This window comes from Trichosurus vulpecula, chromosome 9, assembly GCF_011100635.1.
Source record: "Trichosurus vulpecula isolate mTriVul1 chromosome 9, mTriVul1.pri, whole genome shotgun sequence".
Lineage (NCBI taxonomy): Eukaryota > Metazoa > Chordata > Mammalia > Diprotodontia > Phalangeridae > Trichosurus > Trichosurus vulpecula.
In genome coordinates this window covers 79,071,500-79,096,703 of record NC_050581.1, presented here as the reverse complement: position 1 = coordinate 79,096,703, position 25,204 = coordinate 79,071,500, and the positions used below count along the sequence as shown (strand labels likewise).

General features: G+C 41.8%; 1 protein-coding gene across 1 annotated transcript in view; it reads right to left on the bottom strand.

Moving 5' to 3' along the window:
* GSG1L (GSG1 like) overlaps nucleotides 1-25,204 on the bottom strand; it is a 344,786-nt gene that overhangs the window by 118,704 nt on the left and 200,878 nt on the right. The window contains exon 3 of the mRNA XM_036739585.1: nucleotides 15,489-15,641. Within this exon, the coding sequence (XP_036595480.1) occupies nucleotides 15,489-15,641 (153 nt within the window). The remainder of the gene's footprint in view (nucleotides 1-15,488; nucleotides 15,642-25,204) is intronic.

Here is a 25,204-nt window from a genome sequence, read left to right as displayed (position 1 = left end):
GAGGGAATGCATTCCAAACCTGGGGTGTGTGAAGACACAGACAAAGGAGATGTAGTATCATGTATGAGGGACAGCAAGGAAGTGAATCTGGCTGGATTGTAGTGTGTAATAAGGCTGGAAAGGGCAAGGTTGTGAAGAGCCTTAAATGTCAAACTGAAGAGTGTGTATCTGATCCTGGAGGTAATAGGGAGCCATTGGAGTTAATTAAGTTTGTATGTGGGAGGGGGATGGGGAGGATACCTTTGCTTTAGGAAAATCTCTTCAGTGGCTGTGTGGAGGTGGGTTGCAATGGAGACAGATTTGAGGCAGGCAGACCAATTAGGAGGCTAGTGTGTAGTTCAGGCTGGAGCTGAGAAAAGCTTTAACTAAGGTGATGGCTCTGTGAGTGGAGAGGAGATAAATGCAAAAGATGTCGGAAGGTAGAAACAGTAAGATGTGGCATAATGCAACTTACCACATGTAGCTAGTGAGTGTCAAAGATGGGATTCAAAGCCACATCTTTTCTGATTCTAGGTCCTGTGCTCTTTCCTCTACATCCTTGAAAAGCCTCTTGAAAAGGTATCTGTTGAAGGCACCACCCTTCTTCTAGTCACCAAGACCAGAGTCATCATCAACTCTTCCTTCTGCCTCAGTCTCACATCAATTGCTAAGTTCTATTTTTTATACTGACCATATTTACGACCTCCATTTCCTTCTTTCCACATACAAGGCGAAAACCCCAATTCGCATTAATTCTTACCTGAATTAAGAGAAAAGAGATGGATAGTAAGAGAGCCAGTTTAGGAGGACCACAGTGTGTAATAATTTGTCATCCTGGCTAAAGTTTCTCCTTTCTCAAATCCATCCTGCAAACAGGTACCAAATTGATATAATCAGCATTTTGCCACCCCCGAGGCATGGCCACACAATCAGATGCGAGAGCAGGTTGCTGCCTGCTGGCCAGTTGGTTTACACAGCAATCCTTAAGTTTAAGCATGTGGGATTTAATTTAGGACAGAATTAATCAACCAACAAGCACTCATTAAGTGCGTACTATGTGCTAGGAACTGCGCAAAAAGTTGGGATAAAAAGAAAAAAGTCCCTAAAGTTCCTGCTCTCAAGGAGCTTATATTCTAAAGTAGGTAGAGAGATATAAATCAGAACATAACACAATAACTACAGAGTAGATGTCAGGGAATTTGAGAGGGGATGGCAGTAGCACCTGGAAAGAAAGATCTCCTAGAAGAAGCCCTTGAGCTGAGTCTTAAAGGATGCCAGGGATTCTAAGGGCCATAGGTTTTTGAGAGGGAATATCCCTGGTATGTCTAAAGATCCAGAGACAGGAGCTGGAGTTCTAAATGATGGACAAAAGACTTTATATTTGAACCCAGAAGCAATAAGGTACCACTGCATTTTGCTGAGTTAGGAGATGGGGGGAGTAACATGGTCAGACCTATGCTTTAGCAAGGCTGCTTTGGAAGCTGTGTGTAAACGATATTTTGGAGAGGGGAGAGAAGTAAGGCCAGGAGACCAGTTAGGAGGCTATTGCAATAGTCCAGGCAAGCAATGAGGAGCCTGAGCTAGAGTGGTGCCTGTATAAGTAGAGAAATGGGGACTTATTCAAGACATGTCATAGAGAGAGAAATCACAAGCTTTGGTGTCTTATTGGATATATGGGGTAAGCAAGAGGAGTTGTGGATGACACTGAGGTTTGGAACCTATATGACTGGGACAGTGATAATGGAAGGTAACCTGAGAGGGGATGGCAGTAGCAGCTAGGGAGAAAAGTCTCCTGGAAAAGAGACAAGCAAGCACCTTCTTTGTACTTTCCCAATCTTCTTATGATCTATTTCCCTCTACATTCTCTTGGATCCCACCAGAGTAGCTCACTTGCTATTCCTCAAACATGATACTCCTGTTGTTGTCTCTGTATCATCCTTATCTAAAGTGACAGCTCTTCTATGAGACCCTCCCCAGCTGCTACTGTCACCCCCTCTACAGCAACAGCAAAGTATGGAAGAAGGGAGAGTTTGGAGGGACAGTTCTGTTTCCATCATGTTGAATTTGAGATGCCTGTAAGACATGTAGGTATAAACGTCCAATAGGAAATGGGCGATGCAGGACTATAGCTCAGGAGAGACTAGAACTGGGCATACAGATCTGAAAATTATCTACATAGAGATAACATTTGAACCCATAGGAGCTGATGAGGTCACCAAGTGAGAAAGTATAGGAAGAAGAGAAGAAGAGTGGTCAGCACAGACCCTTGTAGTACCCACAGATAGTAGGTAGAGCATGAATGAAGATCCAGCAAAGGTGTGAGAAAGATTAGTCAGATGGGTGGGAGGATAACTAAGGTTCTCTGTGATTTTGAAAGAGAAAGGATGTTAGCTTGCTTGTGGCCAAGGTGGCGTTGTCATGGCGCTCTTGGAGTAAAGCCATCAGAGCTGAGAGCTGCTTTGGCGCGTGTGGAGGCAATGATCAGGAGAAGGGGATTGTGGAAGTGTTCCCACTGTGAGCTATGGACTGGCTTGGGCCTGTAATGCTGACCAGGGCAAGCCAGGAGGCTGAAAGGGTGTTCCACTTCCCTTTCCTTTCTTTGCTCCAGAGAAAAAGTGAATTTTCTTGTTGCTCATCAATTCTCTTCTTCGTCTTTCTCATTCCCCCTCCCCAGCCATTTCAGCCAGAGTTGAGTTTTGATTTCCCTATTTAATTTTATGTTTATGCTAGCTAAACCGGCTGTTGCTTATAAAATAAACACCTGTTGGCTAACAAAAACTGGAGCTGTTGTTGTTACTGAACATACAGAGAGATGAGGAAATGTCTGTTTCAAAGACAGGAGACGTTTCCTTGCTCAGTGAAGCTGAGCTAGAGGTGGAGCCACACAGGGAGAGGTGCTGCTATTATCTTCTATAAGTCTTGCAGAAGTACCCAAGAACAGTTTAGAGTTACCAATAGATCCTTTCCTTTCCTTAATCCTGCACTGTTGAGACAGGCTACAGCTTCCCTCTGAGAGGCTTGTAGAGGTAGCTTTCCTGCATGCACATAGAAGCCTAGTCCCTAGAAGGAAAAAGGGAATGAGGACTTCTGTAGGTGCCATTGGTCTGAGCTTCCTCCCCTTGGTTACCATGGCAACACTACCATAGCAACACGGCGATGTTGTTAAGGCCCTGAGGCTTCTAGTACTTGGGGCTGGAGAGCCATGAACTCACTCACAAGCTCTCCCTGGTGGTAATATTGATAACCCTAAAACACTGGTCAAACCATGTCTTTTCCTGCTCAGGAAGCTCCTGGGGCTCCCAAATGCTTCTAGAATAAAGTACTAATGCCTCTATTCGCTTTTAAAGCCATTCACAATCTGGCTCCAGTTCATCTCTCTAGGCTTACTACATTTTACTCACCTTCATGGGCTCCAGGTTTTAGCCAAACCAACCTACTTGTTATCTCATATATGACATTCTACCTCCCATCTTTGTGTCTTTGCACGATACTCCTCCATGCCTGGAATGTCCTCCTTTCTCCCCTCCACCTCTTAGAATCTCTAGTTTGGTTGTTTGTTTGTTTCCAATAGTCAGTCCAGTACCATCTCCTACAGAAAACTTACTGGGATCATACCAATTGCTCTTGATCTCCCCACAGCACTTAACTTTGTAATGACTTTGTATATATCTTGGGTTTTCTTTTCTGTGCACTTAATGGTTCACCTGCAAATGAACATAAGTTCATTGAGGGCAGAGACTGTTTTACTTTGTCTTTGTATCTCTGGGGCCTGACACATAGCAAGCATTGAATAAATGCATGTTAAATGAATGAATGGATGGATGGAATTCCACCTCAGAATCACAGAATGTTAGTGGGAGATCATCTAATGCAATCTCCTCATTTCGTAGATGAAGAAACTGAGGCCCATAAAAAGGAAGCAATGTTCCCAAGGTCACACAACTCATCAACTCAGTTAAATTCAACAGACATTTAAGTGCCTATGAGCAAGGCACTATGTTGGGCACTGGAGATACAAAGACAAAAAGGAACCACTAGCTTTGCCAAACATATTAACGTTTTACGGGGAAGGTGTGGAGGAGACAAAACATGTATACAAGTAATTAATTTGGAATACATACAAAGTCATTTCAAGAACGAAAGAACTAATGGGAAGGGCATCAGATAAAGACTCATTTAGTAGATAACACCTAAGAACTGGGCTTTAATGCAAGCAAGGGATTCTATCTGGTAAAGGTAAAGAGGGAGTGAGTTCCAGACATGGGGTAACACCTGTGCAAAAGATAGAATATCAGGTACTGGAAACAGCCAGTATGACTAGAATAGGAGGTGATGAAGAGGAGTAATATGAAATAAGATGGGAAAGGGGGGAGCCTTTATGGATTATAACTGTCAAGCTAAGGATTTTGTATTTTGTTCTAAAGGCAATAGGGAGACATTGAATATTTTTGAGGAGGGGGATGACATAGTCAGATTTATGTTTTAGAAATCTCAACTTGGCACTTCTATGGAGGATAACCTAATAAGGAAAGAGACTGAAGGCAGGGAGTGACTGGGAGAATTTCGCCATGGCAGCAGGTGGTTTCTATCTAAGGACTTGGCTCTAATCCCTGTTACACACTGATGCCAATCTGGCACGCCAAGTTTAAGTCCAGCTCACTGTACAACAGGTTGGGACTGGATAGGGCTCCAGCCAAGCTGACTCAATTGGTGGAGGTATGGAAAAGTTGATATTGCAGTACCCAGTCAACTGGGAGGAGGGAGAAGGGGATAGTGGAAATTCCTTCTAAATAGATGCCCTCAAAAGGCAAACCTCTCCTTAATTAGAAACTACTTTTCTGACACTTCAGGTACTATCAACAAGTTTCTACTCTAACTAGACATTTTGGAACAAGTGGGTGAAGTGTATATACACAGTGTTTGATAAGAAAACACCCCCAGAGACATTTTTCCATCACAAGGTAACTTTGATGATTCCCGTTTCTTTTCTCCATGGGGTCCTAAAGGAATAGGCTCACAAATTTTTTTCCTACTTATCCCATCTACTCTTCCACTGGGCCCAATGCAGAGCAGAATGAAGTTTGTTAACTCTGTTCTACCCTGCTGGGTCCAAAAGCAAGCATAAAACCTGCCTTAGATTTCCTTCCTCCTTCAATTTACTCTCCTACCCTCCTTTCCCTTCCTTTCCCTTTCCTTCCTTCCCACTTGCCTTCTTTGTTTCTTCCTTCTTCCTCCCTTCCTCTTTTTCTTTCCTTCCCTCCCTCCCTCCCTCTCTTCTTTCCTTCCAACTGGTTTTCCCATCTCACCCAAAGGATCTGCATTTGAATTCCAACTTTGTTACTTCTGAGAGGCCTTCTTATATAATGGACGGAGTGTTGGACTTAGAGAGGAAGACTAGATTCAAATCCTGCCTCAGACATTTATTTACTAGCTTTGAGACATACAAGCACTTAACCTGTCTGAGCCTTAATTCTCTCTTCTATCAAATGGGAATGATAATAGCATATATCCCACAGCAATGAGACGGAATATGTATTACAAACCATAAAGAGATATATAAATGTGAGCTATTATTGTTATTTCTTATCTTTATAACAGATCAAATCACCTCTCCACACATCAGGTGATGGAAGCCAAAGAGCTCTTGGCCTTACATCTCAGCTTTATTATTTATTAGCTATGTTATCATTAGTCAAAGTGGCACCTGATGACCTCTAAGTTTTCTTCCCACAGAATCTCTGATCCTAAGTCACTTCCTTTTCTTAGCCTGTTTCCCCTTCTGCGAAATGGGGAAGCTAATACTTCTATTTGAGATCTCACAGCCTTCTTGTGAGGAAAGAACTTTGCAAACCTTACAATACCATACAAATGGGAGCTATTGATTTCACTATCTTTTTTTTTCCTGTCCACAGACCTTGTAGAAACTAGATTGGGACAATAGATATTAAGCAGCCTCTAATGGGCCTCATAAATGTTCAAATAACAATTTTGAACATGCCAAATGATGCGGGTGTTTCTGAGGTTGCCACACTAGAGTAGAACAACGTCTCATTTGCACTCTAACATCATCCTTAGTTCCCATTCAGTAAGTACTGTTTTTCATTTTTTTTCTCTTTGATTAAATATTATGCTCCATGTTACTGATTTTCAAGTGGTGTAAGTTCTGGTTTGTCCTTGGCTAAATCTCCTTTGCATTCCTAACAGGTTTTTTTTGGTCCCTTGCTGTTTTGATGGCTCCAGTGGTATATTCACAACAAACTCAGCCTTAATAGCATGTGAAAAATGGAATTAGCATGCTATTCATCCACAGGCCCCAATCCTCTGGTACCTGCATGGACACTTCCCCAGATACATTTGCAGTTATCCAATTTCCAATCCGTGATGGTCCTCATAACTCAAGTCAACTTGAATTTATTTTTCAGACACTGTATTTAATAAAATGTTCACTAAAACATAGCTAGAGTACAGTTATTTTTTTTCTAAGTAATCTTTTATTTCCATCACAAAATATTCTTTTAAAATATCAGTACTTAGAATATACTATTGCTGACTTTTGAAGAGGTCCTATCACTTCCTTGAAATGAGATTTTTTTTCTTTTAAAATGTATGATCTATTATTTTTTTTGCCATATACTGACATTAGGTGATGAGCTAATCAAGAATTTTCAAAGTAATTTTTTTCTTTGATAATTAGATAAGCTCTGTTCTCCCTCTGGGACAGGGGTGGGGAATCTGCAGCCTTGAAGCCACATGTGGCTCTCTATTCAGCCCTTTGACTGAATCCAAACTTCACCAAACAAATCCCCTTAATAAAAGGATTTGTTCCATAAAACTTGGACTCAGTGAAAGGGCTGCACCCAAGGACCTAGAGGGCCACCTGTGTCCTTGAGGCCACAGGTTCCCCCCCCACATTTATGTAATGCAGCTGACAAAGTGCTTTACTGGAAACATCATTGCAAAGTAAATAGTGCAGGTATTAATAAATCCCCACTTTGCAGATGAAGAAACCAATTTCTAATTAACTCAGCAAAACTCTTCCATATTCTTTTCCAGACCTTGGCTATGCTGTATGCTGGTCTCTGGGGGAGAGACAGTGTGTGCTGTCCACTAAATCTGGCAGTTTCCCTCTCTAACCCAGACTTATCTGTCTTGGAGATAAAATGGGGAAACCCATTGTGAAACTGTAGGGACTAATTCCTATGCACCCTGGGGACCTTGGGAGTGAAATAGGTGAATGAAAGTCTATTAAGTGCCCAGTTTTAAATGGAAATATTTTGTGATGAAAATGAGAAATTAGCAAGAAAAAAATGAACTGTATTCTCTTTAAATCACAGGTGATCACTATAATTGCTTCATTGAAAAGAAGTCATTCACTCATTCCTCAAGCATTTATTAAGTATTTGCTTTGTTCCAAGCAAAATGGGGATCCAAAAGCCAAAACAAACCAGTCCCTGCATTCAGAGAACTTTTATTTTATTGGGAGAAAACAAATGAACACAGATAAATACAATCAAAATATACATGAGATAAAAATGCAAAAGAATTTGGGGGGGGGAAGACCAGGAGGGTTCTAGCAAGTGGATGGAATTCAAGATTGGTTTCTGTTGGAGGTGGAATTAAGGAAGCAGGGGATTCTAAGAAGGGGAGAGAAGAGAGTACATCCTAGCCTGTGCCAAGACATAGAGACTCTGTATTTGGGGGTTTGTTTTTTTCAGCAGCAGCAGAGATAGAATATTGTGTTTGAGGAGCAGTACCATTTGGGTGGAATTTAGAGTGTATCAAGGTCAATCCAAAAAGATTTATTGAAAAGAACCAGATTATGAAGAGTTTTGAATGCCAAAAGGAGGAGTTTGCATTTTATCCTAGAGGCAATGTGGGAACTTCTAGAATAAGAGAATGACACAGTTGGCATTGTGCTTTAGGAATATCATTTTTGCAGCTGGTGGAAGATAGATTAAGGGAGCGAAAAGGATGTGAAGCAAGGAAACCAAAGAGGGGCATTGCCTCTCCAGGTGAGAGGCCATGAGGGTCTGAAATAGAGTGATGGTTGCATGAATGGAGAGAAGAGGGTGGATGCAGGGGATGGTGTAGAGGTAGAATCAACAAAATTTGGCAACTGATGGGATATGCAGGGTGAAGAAAGGTGAAGAGTCGAGGATGACTCCAAGGTGGCAAGACTGGGAGACTAGAAGGACAGTGGCTCCCTCAACAGAAACTGAGAGGTTAGGAAAAGGGGAAATTGGGAGAAGAAAGACAATGAGTTCTGTTTTTGACATGTTGACTTTGAGATTCTTATCAAGAATTCAATTGGAAGTGTTTGATAGGCAGTTGGTGATGTGAGATTAGAGCTCAGGGGAGGTGAAGGCTAATTATGTCATTTTAGGGGTCAAAAGATTGGAGCTGGAAGAGACCTTTAAGGCTATCGAATCCAACACTCTCATTTTACAGTTGAGGCTAACAGAGGTAACATGTCTTGCCCAAATTCACACAGCTAGTGTCTGAGATTGTCTTTGAACCTAGATCTTTTTTATTCTAAGTCCAAGACTCTTCACTACTCCATCAGGCAGGATCCACTGAGATCAGTGAAAGGGGAGAAAAGAGCCCAAGACAGAACTCTAGGTTATACCTATGACCAGAAGTAGCATCTGGATGATAATCTAGCAAAAGACACTGAGAAGGATAAGCCAGATACATAAAAGAAGAACCAGGTCAGAAGAGTGTCAGGAAAATCAAGGGAGTAGGGGGTTTCCTGGAGGAGTGGTTGTTAAATGTTGAGCAAAGGTGGAGAAGAATGAGGACTGAAATTGAATTTAGCAATTAAGAGATAATTGATAAATTTGGAAAGGGTAGTTTCTGTTGAGTGATGAGGTCAGAAGCCAGATTGTAAAGGACTGAAAAGAGGAAAAGACATACAGGCAATGAGTGCAAATGGCTTTTTTTCCCCTAGGAAGTGGGTTATAAAAGAGAGAAAAAGATGTAGGATGATAACTTGAGTTGATGGAAAAGTTAATCAATGGTGAGATAATGAAAACCAGAATGGAGGTTTGGGGGTGAATTACAGGAGCAAGCTGTGCATTTTTTATACACTATCTTGTTTTTCCACCTTCTTTATTTACTAAGACTAATGTTACTAGTAACATTTAATGTTAAATACTAATAACATTTAATTTAGTAGCATAATAAAGTTACTAGAAACTAGGGTTACTAGGCTAATGGCATAGTAGTCAAGTAGAACCTACAGAAGTACAATATTGGGCCATCAGATCAAAAACATTATGAGCAGAGAATAACTAGATTTCATCAAGCCATTTGACAATGTCTCACAATATCCTTGTGGATAGGATAGGCGTAGAATTGGATGATTGTATAGTTAGGTAGGTTCAGAAAGGACTGACAACACTCAAAGGGTCTTGATCAATGTCCCAATGTCACCCAGAAAAGAGACTTCGGTGGGATCTCTGTAAGGTTCTATCCTGCTGTACCACTTAGTTAACTGAATTAGCCAGAATTCCTATCCAACAAGCATGAGAACCTAGAACAATGACCCAAATCTTCTAAGATGAAATTTGATAGGAAGAGGTATAAAGGATTGTGTTTGATTTAAACAATCAAGATAGTTCATGTTTAAAAAGAAATAACTAAGGAGGAGTCCAGTGTATTGCAAAATCAATGAGCCAGCACTTCGACATGGTGGCCCAAAGCAAACCCTTGCATTAAAGGAAGTCTAGTTTTCAAAGTCATGAAAATGATGATCCAACTTAGGTCCTCCTCTCTCTGCCCCAGACAGAATACATCTGGAATGTTCTTTTATTTCTAACTATTACATTTTTGAAAAGATACTGACATCATAGAGTAAGTCTGTTTGGAGTAGAGAAACTAGAATGTAGCGAGAAATGGGAATTGTGCCATAAGCATCTGTTGAAGGAACTAAGACTGTGTAGCCTGGAGAAGAGAAGGTCTTGGGGTTGTGGGGAATGATAGCTCTTTTCAAATATCAGAAAAGATGGCCTATGGAAATGGAGTTTGAACCACTCTATTGCATCCAGATGTTATAATGGTTCAGAGCTTATCATCTCGGATATCACATTTGTCATTGTCACAGACTATTTGTTCTGCATGGCCTCAGGGGATAGAACTGGGGGTGGGTAGAAACCAAAGAGTTAGATTTGGCTTAACATAACTACCAAGGATACAAATCTTCACCACTGTGGCAGGACTGTGTCCTCTTTTCTGGTTATCACTGGTGCCTCCTTGAGGAATAATTATTTCTCCCATCTCTTCCCCTATTTTATTACTGGTGCTTTCTCCACCATTGGGAAGACCTCGAGGTAATTTGCATGGTCCTGGCTCAGCTGCCACAGAGTAAAACAGGTAATGAGAAGATAAACAGGGAACCATGAAGGAGGAACCCCTCCAACACTCAAGATTAGCAGGAGGTACTGATCATGTGGGAAGCACCCTCCTCAAAGTCAGGGTAGGTGGGTGGGGAGGGAAGCACATGAGACCAGTTCATTCTAGGTTGACTAAGAGTCAGAAATGGGGATCTTGGGTGGAGCAGGGCAGTAGATCTCACTCAGCAGGTGAGATCTGAGTGAAAGAGTAGAAAGTTATAGATGGCATAGAGGCATTTGGACCCTGGTTTTGCCTGAAGGAGCTGAAAAGTTTCCAAATAGCCTAAAGACATTTTTGTCCTGGATATTTTATTCCATAAGTATAATCCCTCCACATGTCAGCTGTGTGAGAGCTGGCACCATCTCTGAGGGAAGACAACAAACAGCAGGAAGCTACTACAGGCAGTGAGAAGAGGCACAACACTGAACAACCCCAAACCATTGTGGTGATCAATCGAAAGAAGATCGAGGAACAGTGAGGTGACGGACCATGACACCTCCTGAAAATGGATGATCATGGCAGAAAGGTTGAAAAAAAAGGGGGGGGATGATGGAAATCCCCTCTCCTTCTCCTGACCATGCCCTTTCCTCTCCCTTCTCTTTCCCTCCCCCTCTCCCTTCTCCTATACCTCTCCCTTTCTCCTTTTTACCTCCCACCTCTCTTCCCCTCTTCCTCTCCTTCCTTCATACCCTTTCTCCCTCCTTCATTGGCTTTCTCTCTCTATGTGTGTGCCTTTCTCACCCTGTTTTTCTGTCTCTTTCTCTCCCTTAATTCATCACCTCTCTCCTTCATCCTCCTTCCCTCCCTTTCCCTCTCCTTTTATATGTGCCCCCTCTTCCTTCCTTCCTTCCCCTCCCTCTCTCCTTTCTTTCTCTTCTCCCTTCTCATCTTCCTCAGTGGTGGGTAGGCAATCTGAAAATAATTTGAAAATTATCATGGGATTTCTATGATCTGGGGAAAGCACTAGAACCAAAGTGGGGGAGGGGCTAATAGTTCTCCTGCAAAGGCACCAGTGATGAGGAAACAACACTGCCCCAGTGGTAGAGAATCGTGTCTCTTCTATGACAAGAAAAAGTATTAAAAGATACTAAAAAATGGAATGAGATGCTTTAAGAAAGAGTGAATTCTCCTATCATTAGAGGTCTTCACAACAGATTATCACTTAATGGGATTATTATAGACATGATTTGTAGTTTGGGGAGGGGTTGGGCCAGACCTCAGAAGTCACTTCTGTGACTATTACATTGTCACTATAATTCTGTGATTCTCTGAACATGTTACCAAATGCAGAGCTGGAAAAGAGCATGTAGGGTTGGGAAAGAGAAAACCGTGCTGGTGCGAGAGAAGGGTTTCCCCAAAAGGCCTCCCAGTCCGCTGGTTTCCAGCTGTGGAGGATGGAATGACAGGTGGTCTTTTCCCCCCACAATCTTTCTATTTCATTTTTCCTTGCCTTTCCAAATGTGATCTCCACTTCTTAGTAAGAACTTGTTCATTTTCTTCTGTATTGGGAAGTAAGAAGTCCAGGCACACGGTTCCTAAGCCCTGAAGACCAGCTTAGTCCTGACCCAGCCTCTCAGTCAGGCAGTTGGGCTAGGAGGCAGAGGGCGATGCTGACAGAGGAAAATATCCCTCTGCAGCTTTCACCACAGCAGGAGCAGCTGAAAAATGAAGGTGCTAATTGGGCCAGTGCTTCTGTTAGGTTACTAAGAGGTGAAGGGAGAGCATGGTATGGTGGACAGGGAAAGCTGGCCTTGGGATGAAGAAGATCTGGGTTCAAGTCTCATTGTGTTGCATACATGGAGGGTGAAGTGACTTCCCATTGGCTTCGAGACTTCTGAATTCCTAGGCCGCCTAAGTGTAAAGATGCCTTGGAGGAGAGAGAAAAATTCAGATAGGACAGTAGACAAAGAATTACTTTTAAGTAAATCGGTGAGGTTCAATGCATGGCATTTTGAAAGGCTAACAGGAGCCCCAGAGCCAAAGACATGTAGGAAAGTCAGCTGCTGAACATGTTGACACCAGTGCCTATGGCCCCAGAGACTGCTAAGAGCAGGCTTCCCTGGTGAGACCATCCTCCATCTCTCCTTCTCCAAAGTCTCTACACACTTACACAGTGTAAAAGGCTCAGAGGCTTCTCAGCCAATCAGGAATCAGTTTGCCCTCCACATAAGCAGAACAAAGAGTGCCAGGGACTTACTACCCTCCCCAACCTGGGTCAAGGGAGTATAACATACAAAAGAGATGGAGGTTGAATGATAAGAGGCAGTTATGTCCATGTCACTGCCCTTGAGCCTCCTTCCTTTACACCATCATTGTGTGTGTATTTGTATGTATATGTGTGTGTGTGTGAGTTCTGTGTGTTTTCAGGATTGTCTATATTGGTCAGGATTCATGGCTCCTGCTGCTCCAGTACTCCCACACACTGTGAACCAGTATGAGAAGCAAGCAATGATGAATCAGAGAAGTCACAGCTGGTCTAGCATGGCTGGTCTGAATTATACCAGTGGAGCATATTTCTCACTTCCAAGAGCAGTGGTCCAATCTTTTTTGACATATATGTATGACATTACTAATAATTGTATGTTACAAAAACATAGGCAAAAAAAATCAAAGGAGGATGAGGTTAAAAAAAAGAAATAATATTTGATCTTAGAGTCAAAAGGAAGCCACTAGAATTTACCTAGTAGTAGAGCAACATAGTTAGAGCTGTGAGTTAGGACAATGACTCTGGGAGCCCTGCGGCTCAAGGATCCAGAGTGGATCAGGGAGAGGCTTGAGGCAGAGTGGTCAATTAGGAGACTGGAGCAATAGTTCAAGTGAGAGGTGACGAGGTCCTGAACTAGAGTCTGTTATGTGAGTAGAGAAGGGAACATATGAAAGAGATATTCTAGAGAAAGAAATGTCAAGATTTGGCAACTGATTGGATATGTGCTGAGAAAAACAATAAAGAGCTGAGGACAACACTGATTTTGAACGTAGAAGACTAGAATGCTCTTGGTGCCTTTGATAGAAATAGGAATGTTCAGAAGAAGAGTAGGGTTGGGGGAGAAAGATAATGTAGTGAGACATGTGATTCAGATGGCAATTGAATTGTTTGCCTGTTAATACTGGGTGATTCACTCTGCCCACTGAAAAATGACATGGGGGCTGGCCTCTTATTCATCAGCCACTGTGCTGGTGCAAAGAACCTGCCCCACCAAGGGACACCTGCCACAGCCTCACAGTGACTTAGCAGGCAAGCTGTAAGTACATTGTGGAAGGATGGGGAATTTTTCCTATGCAGTTTCTGGTGTGGGTGTCTGGAAAAAGTTACGTTATAAGTGCTCTGAAAGGCCTGTACTTGGTAGAGGACAGTTGAGGGTGAGAGCTTATATAGCCTGAAGAGGCCTGCAGCAAGAAGGTATGGGGTGGTAGAGTATGGGACCGCAATGATGAAGGGGATAGTGTGTCTATGTTGAAGACAAGTCCCTCAATCGGTTATGCCAGGGAAGGTAGGATGTCATTTCTAAACATTTGATCATGGAACCTCGGGATCATGCCAAGGCCCACCTTTAGAGACTAGTGTCCGAGAGAAGAGTCTTTAGGGGTTAAGGACGATGTAGGCTCCTGGAATTGTGGGTCTGGTCCAACACATCACAACACTCTGGTCCTGAGTGTCTTAAGGTGCTGCTTTGTGAGGCCATTACAAGGTGGGAACAATATAGTTTATAGTGACAACTCAAATTGATAGATCGCTTTAAGCTGCGCAAAGTATTTTAAATACCTAATTTCATTTGATCCTTACAACAATCACTAGACAGACTATTACTGCTCCCATTTTACAGACAAGGAAACAAAGCAGTAAAAAGAGAACTGTACTATAAGTCATAATATTTGGATTCTAATTCAAGTTTCCCCGCAAACCTGACAGTGTGATGTTGGGCAAATCAATTCCCCTTCCTAAACCGCAGTTTTCTCATCAGTAGGAGAAGGTTGAACCAGGTGACCTCCAAGCTCCCTTTCCATCTCTGACAATCTGTTCTTCTGTAGGCTATGGCTGCCTCAAACTGGAAACTCTACTCCCTCCCTTGAAGCAACTCACCCCGCACTCAGATCCTCCACTTGGTTCTGCAGTTGCCTCAGTTTCCTGGGGTTCTTCTGAACTGGGGAATACCCTCCCTGCAGCCACCCCAGACCAGACCCACACCCTGAGCCAGGTAACTCCCTTGGCTCTTTGATCCTCACTGCTAATTACCCAAGGAAGTAGAGAGTGAGTCTCCTGCTGACTGGCAGATGTGTAAACATTCCTGGGGCTTCTTCATGCCCTTTACAATCATTTGCTATATTTAAGCCGTCGTCACTTCCTAAACTTCTTAACTTCCTTATTTTTCCTGTTGAAGCAGACAAAACACTCAGAAGCTTAGCTATTTTCGAATCATCACTAATTGCATCTCCTGTCTTCTCAAGTAGTATATTTTCTTTCTAGTGTTTATTTTCTTCCAGACACATTTATAAAATTCCATCTTACTCCTACTTGCCCTTTTGGTCTCATTTAACCATCTGGTTGGTGTGTATATCTGGGTTTCTTTTTCTTGTAGCCTTAGTGTATTGTCATATTTTTGACTAAAGAGGAAATATGAGCAGACAACAGACTATTGGATTTGAAATCAAAAGGATCAGGGTTAGAGTCACAAAACAAGGTAAAACCAGGGAAGGTGCTTCCCTTCTCTGCAGCCTGATTGCCTCATCTGAAGAATGGGACCCTACAACACTCAGGCAGCCACTTCACATGATTTGTGTGAGTGCTGTAGAAATACCCACTATTAGGATTTCCCCACTCTTTCCTCACAGGACTAGGACGAAGGCTCTTTTTGCCTGTTGTCCTTCTTCAGAAGGACCAAAATGTCCCGAAACATTTATTTAAAGAAAAAAATGGACTGAGGTATGAGAACTATGGAATGAGTTTTAAGGAAAAGGATTTGGGGGCACAGAACTCTCCTTTCAAAGTGTATGATCTATAGTGAGCTCGGGATGAAACTAAATGAACATTTTGTCCAACATTTTCACACGCAAAGGTATAACCAATTCACTCCATTTGCTTTTTTTCCTCATATTCAAAAAGTAGAAATGTCCTTTACCTGACAGCACAGTGAAGACGGCAGCAAAGGCATTGAGCTTGAGCCCATCTATGACGTTACTGGAGTGGAAGAGCTCTAGACACATGAGACTGAATCCGACGACCAAGAGAAGGATGTATAAGACTTCTGAAACCACCGACAACCAAAGTACACCTGTAACATACAAGGGCAGAAGAACACGCCTCTTCAGTGACCTCTTCTTTCACCACTGGGATGTTAGGAGCATGGAATCTTGGCTACCCACGACCTCCTCCTTCCCTCCCCTCCCCATCCACCACCCCCATCACCCCTTCTGAGATTTCAAAGCTGCATTGAGCCTCCAAACCAAAAGCCAAAACCTCTGAGCCAGATGGGGAGTACTGATAGAGAGATTGATGTTCTGGGATAAGGAGAAACACCAGGTTACCTAGCCCACCAATACCTTCTTTTCCCCCTGCCCCAGGTCAGAAAGTATTATATCCTAGTCACTCAGACAAATACCTCAAAAATGGAAGGGCTAGTCCTCATCATCCCATATCCCTCCAATCAGGAAGGGACAAACCTTAGACTATTTATAATTCACCCCCCCCAAACAGGGAAGAGCTAGTCCCTAAGTCACCCAGGACTAACCCTTCAGACAAAGAGGGACCAGCCTTAGGCAATTCAGAACTAACCATCATAGGGAAGAATAGCCCTCATCCCCCACACCACAAAGGAGGGAGGGATCAGCATTAGGTTACTTGAAACTTCCTAAAGCAACTTCCCCTCCACCGCCACCACCATCACCACCCTCCTAATCCCCTGCCCCACAAACAAGGAAGGGACCCAGCCCAATTCTCTTGGAACCAATCCCTCAGACAGGCAAGTATTAGTCTCAGATCACTCAAACCAGCACTCCAAAGGGACAGAGACCACCTTACTCAGAGCTAATTATCCCAAACAGAGAAGAACTGGCCACCAAGTCACCTTGAACTGACTCCCTTCACTAGGAGGTCCTAGTCCCAAGGCATCCAGAACCAATCCCTGAAACATGGTGGCCAACCCCAAGTTACAAAATCACCTACTACAGAATTTCTGAGTTGGAAGATGCCTGAGTGGTGAACCTATACTTGAAAAAAGAATCCCTTTAACAACGCGACAGCCCATCAAATACTTCTAAATAGTGATTACATCTCTTTTCAATCTTCTCTACTCCAAGCTAAGTGTCTCTAGTTGCTTCAGCTGATCCTCCTGTGACATGGACTCAAGGTCCTTCAACATTTTATTGCCTTCCTTTGTACGCTCTCTAGTTTATCAACCTACTTATTAAAATATGGCCCCTTAAGAATTCAGTACTGCAGATGTGGTCTGATCAAGGAAGAGGACAGGAGGCTTATCACACTGTGCCTCTCAATGCAGCTTAAGATCACGTTGACTTTCTTAGCCACCATTATCACAGGGGTTAAACCTGAAAGTTTGGTTGAAGGAAACAACAGAGCTAGGTGATAGAAAAATCCATGTTGTTTATTATTTTCCCTTTAAGCATAGCTAAGCTAGCTTACTTGTACATACAAAGAGTCAGAGCATAAGCTCTGGCTGTCTGAACAAAGGAATGAGAAAACTTATATATGTTATTTTAGCAGATAGAGCAAGCCTGCGTTACCTCACCTCCATGACCCCCATGTATGTTTAACCATGATACAAGAAGAAGATTTCCCTTAATGGAATAGGGTTGTAAAGAGTGTTGACAAAGGTCAGTTAATATTCTCCCTTGGGGTTAGGGTCTCATCCTTTAATGGATAACAGGGGTAAGAATGTCCTTAGGTCAGTTTGATCTGGCCTTGTTGACAGAGGTAAGGGTATTTCCTGAGCAAACGCTAGAGAACAAAGAAGCCCAAAGAAGTCCTGGATATTCATCCAGATACTCATTAATTCAGGCTCTAGGTCTAGTTGAAATTAAAATGATATAAAATAGTATAATATTTTCCACACAGGGCTGATCCATATTGAGTTTGTAGTCCACTAAAGTCTCCAGATCTTCTTTCAGGTGAGGGATCCACAAGGTCATAACTATTTTTGTAATAATACTAAGATGTTTTAATTTGTAATGTGGTAGATGTCAATAGAAATGACCCACATAAACAAAAACTCTTGGGGGAGGGGAGGTGGTCCTCGGTAATTTTTAAGATTATAAAGGGGACTGCAGAGCAAAAAGTTCAAGAATAATAGGGTAAGATAACCCACCATCGCTGATCACCTCTCAAGAACTTAGTCTTGGGCTCCAAAAGGCCTCTTTAAGTAAGTGATTTGAGCACATCAAAGATTGCCCAGATACCTCTGTTCTATTCCTAGATCCCCTGGGGACTCTGCATGTCCTTAAACAAGTTCTCCGTACCTTGATTCCTCCATCTATAAAGTACAATAACTTCTGCCACCCTGCCTGCCTCTCAAGAATACTGTGGGGATCACAGAGCTTCTATGAGTTAAGTGCATTGAGGAAAACCTGCTTCTTTACAAGTGTAGAACCATGGACTGTTTAGGTAAGGGAGGAAGGGCAGCTTAGTAGGAATACCAGTGGATCTGGTGAAAACCCCAGTTCCATTATTTACTAGCTATGTGACTTTGAGCAATCCACAGGGCCTCTATGGGCCTCAGTTTCCCCCTCTGTAAGATGAAAGGATTAGAGCAGATGACCTCTAAGCTCCTTTCCCACTCTGAATCCTCCAAGATCATCTAGTGGTTCAACCCTCTCATGTTACAGAAGCAGAGCCCGAGTCCCAGAGAGATGAAACTTACATTGGTAGAATGTAAGATCCTTGAAGGCAGGCACTGTTTTGTTTTTTTATCCCTGGCACACAGCAGGTGCTCAATAAATGCTTGTCAAATTGAATTGGAAGTAACTTGCCCAAGGTTAGTGGCCAGCTAAGTGGCCAGGTCTCCAGAATTCCAAGTCAACCTTCTCATGACCATACTCATGTTCCTTTGCCAGCTTCACATCATGTAGGAAGCAATGGCAAAGCCAGGCCACTTTAAGACTCTGAGGGGTCCAGACTGCAAGCATGTGAAGGTGCCAGCAAAGTGGATGAGCAGGTAGAGATCTGTCCTTTGTCCTTTGCCTCTCTCTGTTCTTTTTGCCACAAACTCACCTCCATGCAAAAAAGGAAGAGTCTTAGTATTGGAAAAACTGGATGATGCTGAATCCTCAGAGCTCTTTGGTATATTTTAGGTGTATAGCCATTACATAGTTTATAATTAAGCCTTCAGAAAATGAAAATGGGAAGCTTATGGAACAATTGATCCATCAGGAAGTATTTATTAAGTACCTACTATGTGCCAGGGACTGTGCTAGCTGCTGACGATATAAATTCAAAGAATGAAACAATCTCTACCCTTAAAGAGATTACATTATATTTGGGGAGACAGTAAGTACATATATAAGTATGTACAGAATAAATAAAGACTAACCAATCAATCAACCAGTATATATTAAGTGCTTACTATGTGTCAGGCACTGTGCTCAGTGCCGGGGATACAATGAGGCAAAAGACAGTCCCTGACCTCAAGGAGCTTATAATCTAAGAATAAATGCATAACAAGGTAGTTAGGGAAGGTGGGCACTAGCAGGTGAGGGTACATTAGGCCTTTAGATTTAAGCTCGGGTGAAGTCTCTTAATAAGGGGCTAAGTTCTGGATGGAGCCTAATGACATTAGCTAAGTCAGATGGTATTGTCCTTGTTCCGAGGAGCTTAGCAACTGGGGCTGAGAACAGTTTGCCAAGAAAATGGAAGTTCTCAATAGTATTGGAGACTGAGAGGAAAAAACAGGAGAGGAAGCTTCTGCTGGTCCTAGGGCAAGGGTCTTTCTTATTTTGTTGTTTTGTTAACTGAATAAAGCCTATAGGCTTTAAGTTAAAAAAGCTTAGCAGCAACCTAGCTGGGGGTTTTGGCTGAGCCAGAAGCCAAAGGCAAGCAAAGCAGTGTCTAGTAGAGATATATCTGGCAGGGAACACAGCTGTCTGTCAGAGACTATGTGACCAGTGTTAATAAGAGCAGCATGGCGGCACCACTGGTGCTCCTACGGCTTATGAGGTATGAATTGTCCCTCATACCTAGGTGCTCTGGCTCCATGTGTTCCCTAGGTATGTATCCTGGCCTCACACTTTCTGTGTGTGTTCTCTCTGTATGTCAATTCTCCCCACTTATTCTGTGTGTATTTGTGGGAGAGTGACTCCAGCAGCTCGGTGGTACAATGGACAGAGCTCTGGGCCTAGAGTCAAGAAGACTTGAGTTCTCATCTGGCCACAGGCACCTAATAGTTGTGTGTCACTACACTTCCATTTGCCCTATTTCTTAACCTAGAAAATGGGGATAATAAAGCACCCACCTCACAGGGTTGTTGGGAGGATCAAATGGGACAACACTTATAAAGCATTTAATCGCTATAATAGACAACAACTAATCATCAGAGCTAGAAGGGACCTTAGAACACTGAAAGTTCAACTGAAAGGGCTCTTCCAATATAGCATGCCAGCATAATACTGGCACATAGTAGGCTCTCCATCAGTGCTTATTTCCTTCCCCTTCCTCCTTCTCCTAATTTCCCCCTTTCTCCCTTATTATTCTGTTCCATTAAATGACTTTGCTTTGAACTAATTTTGTTCTTTGGCTTACTATTACAGGTAATCACATTGGTAGGGACTCCTGAGTTATAGTTTTAAGTGTATGGACCCACAGAAAAAATAGGATCTTGAGTAGTCATCCACTGGAAGACCTGGAACAAATAGGGAAGAAGGAAGAATCCAGAGAGCCAAGTCTAGCTGACTCCTAAAGCATGTCCTAGGGAGGAAATGCCTCATACACTCCCAGTCCTCAGGAATTTAACATCCTAGCATTGAAGAGGTGGGAGATCACAATCCAAGCCCATTGTGTTCTGAAGCTCTCTTCTTTTCATCCATGGACATCCTGCATGACCTAACAAATGTGGACTGAACAACATGTCCAAGAGCCAGGAGCACCAACACTTCTGCCCATTCTGATACAGCCAGCCTATACCTCAGGAACATTAGCTGCAATTTCCACCAATGTTAAGGGATTTTAAGTCACTGGAAAAATGATTTTTGCGTGTGTGTGTGTGTGTACGTGCATGTAAAAATATCACATCTCCTGGGCACTTCCCTGGATTTCTGCACTAGAATAATGTGCTCCTGGCAACCTAAATTCTGTTAAAACACCCACTGGCACCACACACCCACAGTAGCAGAGACCTCTTGCTGGGCATAGCTCCCATTAGACATTGAAGAGACAATGCCTGAAAAATTCAGGGTCATCCCTGCACCATCCCCATGTGAAGCGTGAAATTCAAAGCTGGCACCACCCCCTTCTTCTAATAACAGGATTCTTCCTCTTCAACCACATCTACTCTATGGTGGCTGTCAATGCAGACAGACAATAGGATAAAAACCAAGTAATTCCCTGTGCCTCAGTGAATGATCTCTTTCTTCCACTACACCCCACCCCTTCCTTCTTCTGGGACTATTTGGGGACCTTTGAGACTCCTCCTTCTCTCTCCCTGCCCCCACCCTACTCCAGTTCTCAATATTTCTCTTACTCCAAATTCCCTTTAAAGATGCTTGCTGTGACTGCCTCTGGAGCTTTCACGAAGCTCATCTCACTAACCTCCCCCTACAAACATGCTCACCCACCCGTTAGTCTCTGCCAGGCACATCTAACCTTGAATGTACTGCATGACACAATCCTCCTCCTCCTCTTTCCACCCCCTTCAAGACACATTCCATTTCCCTCTTTTCCTTATACTTCTTCCCAGCTCTCTATAACTGTTCCACTTCAACTTAGGACACTTCAGCACCAAACATCAGAGTCAGAAGGGACCTTAGAACATCAAATATTCAAGTTGGAAGGGCTCTTACAATATAGCATGCCAGCACTAGGAGTCTTAGAACCCAGAGTGGCAGAGGTAAAAAGAAGCTAAAAAGCAATCTAGTTCAGCTTCCTCATTTTTATAGGTGAGGAAAATGTTTCCCAGAGAGAGGAAGGCCATCCCCAAATCTTCCTCTATGCTATCTTGCTTGGATCTATATTATTTGTTATATGGGATGGCTCTCTGAGAGGGGAGAGGGGAAATTTAAGTGACATAAAAAAGATAGCAATAAAATTATTTTTAAAAAAGAATCACATATATTTTTTGATATCAGAAAGTTCTACCATTTATTACCAATGAGCTGGGGTATTTCTGCCACAATGCTTCTTGCCCTAATTAACACAACCAATTAGATGGGGTTTGGGAACATGGCGCTTGACAGATTCTTAGTGACATGACTAACTGCTTTGCTTAGAGAGAAAAAGCTGTAGTCCAGATTCCCCAGCCTGGTCAGCCTACTTAGCCCAGTTGGTTCAGTCCTTTCTCCCATGTCCATAGTGTCTCCACATTGGGAATCAGTACTAACTACAAGTAGCAGAGCTGAGCTTGACTTGAGTGGCTTTCTTTTTGTGCCTTCCATAACAAAGCCTGGGCAGGTAAAGACTGCCCACTACCCCCATCTTTTGGCATTTCTTCTGTCCTGATTTCTAGCAGATCTGAGCTGGGATTAGGCCTATATTCAAAATTCTGAGGATAAGGAAAAATCATGGAGCTCTGTTTTGGGTTAACACCTAGCTGGAAGGGACCTTAGAGCATGCCTAATCTTATCCCCTCATTTTACAGAGCAAGAAACTGAGACCAAGAAAGGAATAGCACGGGATAGCACAGCCAGTTAATCAATCAATCAGCAAGGATTATATATTAAGCACCTACCAAGTCCCAGGCATTGTGTTAGGTGCTAGGGATACAATGCAGAACTGAAGCAATCCCTGTTCTCAATGAGGTTGTATTCTGTTGGGGGAGACGTGTGTGTGTGTGTGTGTGTGTGTGTGTATGTGTGTGTGTGTATATGTGTGTGTGTGTGTGTATGTGTGTGTGTGTGTGTGTGTGGTGTCTTCCGGGCTATAATTCCAAACTGCTTTCCAGAATGTCTGGACCCATTTACACCTCCACCTACAGCGCATTAAGGTGTCTGACTTCCCACAGTCCCTCTATTAATCAGGATTTTCCCTTTTTGTCATTTTTGGCAACCAATAAGTGTGAAGTAAAACTTCAGGGTTGTTTTTAATGTGCATTTATTTTATTATTAGTGATCTGGAGTATTTTTTCATAAGATTGTTAATAGCTTGCATTTCTTCTTTTGGAACATGCCTATTCACATCCTTTGATGATTTGTCCATTGGGAAATGGATCTTGTTCTTGCTATGAGGAACTCCTAGATGAAGGAACTTACTCTGCCACGTCAGCATCTTCTCTGCAATTTATAATCCTAAGATCGTTGCCCAAAGCACTGAGAGGTTAAGCGATTTACTGAGGGTGATAAAGCCAGTATGTGGCAGAGATAGAACCTCAATCTAAATCTTCTTGACTCGGAGACTGGCTATCCACTATGCCAGGAGTGAGGAACTTGCAGCCATAAAACCACATGTGGCCCTGTAAGTCCTCAAGTGTGGCCCTTCGACTAAATCCAAGCTTGACAGTACTATTCTATGAAGTTTAGATTCAGTCAAAGGGCCACACTTGAGGACCTAGAGGGCCACATGTGGACTCAGGGGAACAGGTTCCCCACCCCTGCATGACTATGCCAGGCCATCTCTCCTTTGTTGTTACGTATTTACATAAATTCTACCTAATATCTTAGATATCAGCCCTTCATCAGAGGAATTTGCTGCAAATATTTTTTCCTAAATAATTATTTCTCCCGTGAGTCTAACTGAATTGATCTGGTTTGTGCAAAATCTTTTCAATTATATGAAATCAAAATTACCTATTTAATCTCCTGTGGTCATTTCTATCCCATCTGATAAAAAAACAAAAACAAAAAACCTCTTCCCTTTCCCTCCTTTTGTTTATGATCATATCTAAGTCATTTATCCATTTGGAGCATAGTATGGTATAAAGCATGAGATGTTTGTTTTAAACTAGTTTCTACCAGACTGCTCTCTAATTTTCCTATCAGTTTTTGTCAAATAGCGAGTCCTTACCCTGGTAGTTGGTGTGTTTAAGCTTACTAAATACTATGCTGCTATATTTGCTTACTTCCGAATCTAATGCACTCAATCTGTTCCACTGATCAACTTTTCTACTTTTTAGCTAGTATCAAATAGTTTTGATAACTATCGCTTTGAAGTAAATTATGAGATTTAGCAGTAATAGTTCCCTTCCTTACCATTCTCTTCCCCGCCCCCCCATTATTTTCCTGGAGATCCTTGATCTTTTTTTTAATCTAGATGAATTTTGTTACTTTTTTCCTAGTTCAATAAAGTAGTCTTTTGGTAATTTGACTAATACAACACTGAATCTGTAAATTAACTTAGTATTAGGATTTTTATTATATGTACATGGGCCAACCATGAGCAATTAATCTTATCTCTGATTATTTAAGGCCTGTGTGTACCTTGGTATTTGGATTCCCAGATAGTTTTATACTTTCATTAGTTATTTCAAATAGAATTTCTTTTTCTATCTCTTCCTGCTAGCTTCTATTGGTAAAACACAATACAAATGATTTTTGTGTGTTTACTTTGTTTGTTGTTTTTTAGTTGTTTTCAGTCATGTCCAACTCTTCGTGACCCCATTTGGGGTTTTCTTGGCAAAGATACTGGAGTGGATTACCATTTCCTTCTCTAGTTCATTTTACAGATGAGAAACTGAGGCAAACAGGGTTAAGTGACTTGCCCAGGGTCACACAGCCAGTAAGTGTCTGAGGCCAGATTTGAAATCAAGAAGGGGACTTTTTCTGACTTCAGGCCCAGCACTCTATCCATTGTACCACCTGGCTGCCCCTTACTTTAAATCTTACTATGTTACTTAGGTTATTAATTGTTTTGGTTAATATTAATTAAATCTGTAGCATTACCTAAGTAAACTATCACATCATTTGCAAAAGTAGTAATTTTATTTCTTCTGTTCCTATATTTTTTTCATTCAATTTATTTCTTTCAGTCCTATTGTTAAACTTGGAATTTCTAGACCTGTATAATATGAGAGTAGTGACAATAGATATCCTTTTTATTTTAACTCCTAACTGCATAATAGAGTCCTTTATCATTTATCCACTACAAATAATGTTAGGTTTGGGATTTATATAGCAACTATTTACCAAATTAAGGAGAGGTCTATTTATTCCTTTGCTTTTAACTATTGTATTTCATCATTTTTATATGTTGATACAATTATGTTATTTTTATTAATATATTCTATTATACTTATAATTTTCCTAATTTTGACCAATCCTGAATCAACCAACCTTATCATAGTGATTTTTAAATACATTGCTATATCCTTTTTGCTAATAATTTATTAAATTTTTCATCAATATTCATTATAGATAGTGGTCTATAATTTTCTTTCACTACTTTATCTCTCCCCAATTTGATCCTCCCCAAGATTTTATTTGTCTGAAAGAAGGAGTTTGGCAGGTTACCATCTTCCTATATTTTTGCAAACAAATTATGTAATAATTTATAGTCAATTATTCTTCAAATGTTTGCTAGAATTCACTTGTAAATTCATCTGGCCTTCATTTTTTTTTCTTTCAGGGTTCATTTATGGCTTTTGTACTTGTCTTTTCTGATATTGGATTATTTAAGTTTTCTATTTCTTATTCTATCAGTCTGGGTATTTTATATTTTAATAAATATTCATTTCATTTATCAGGT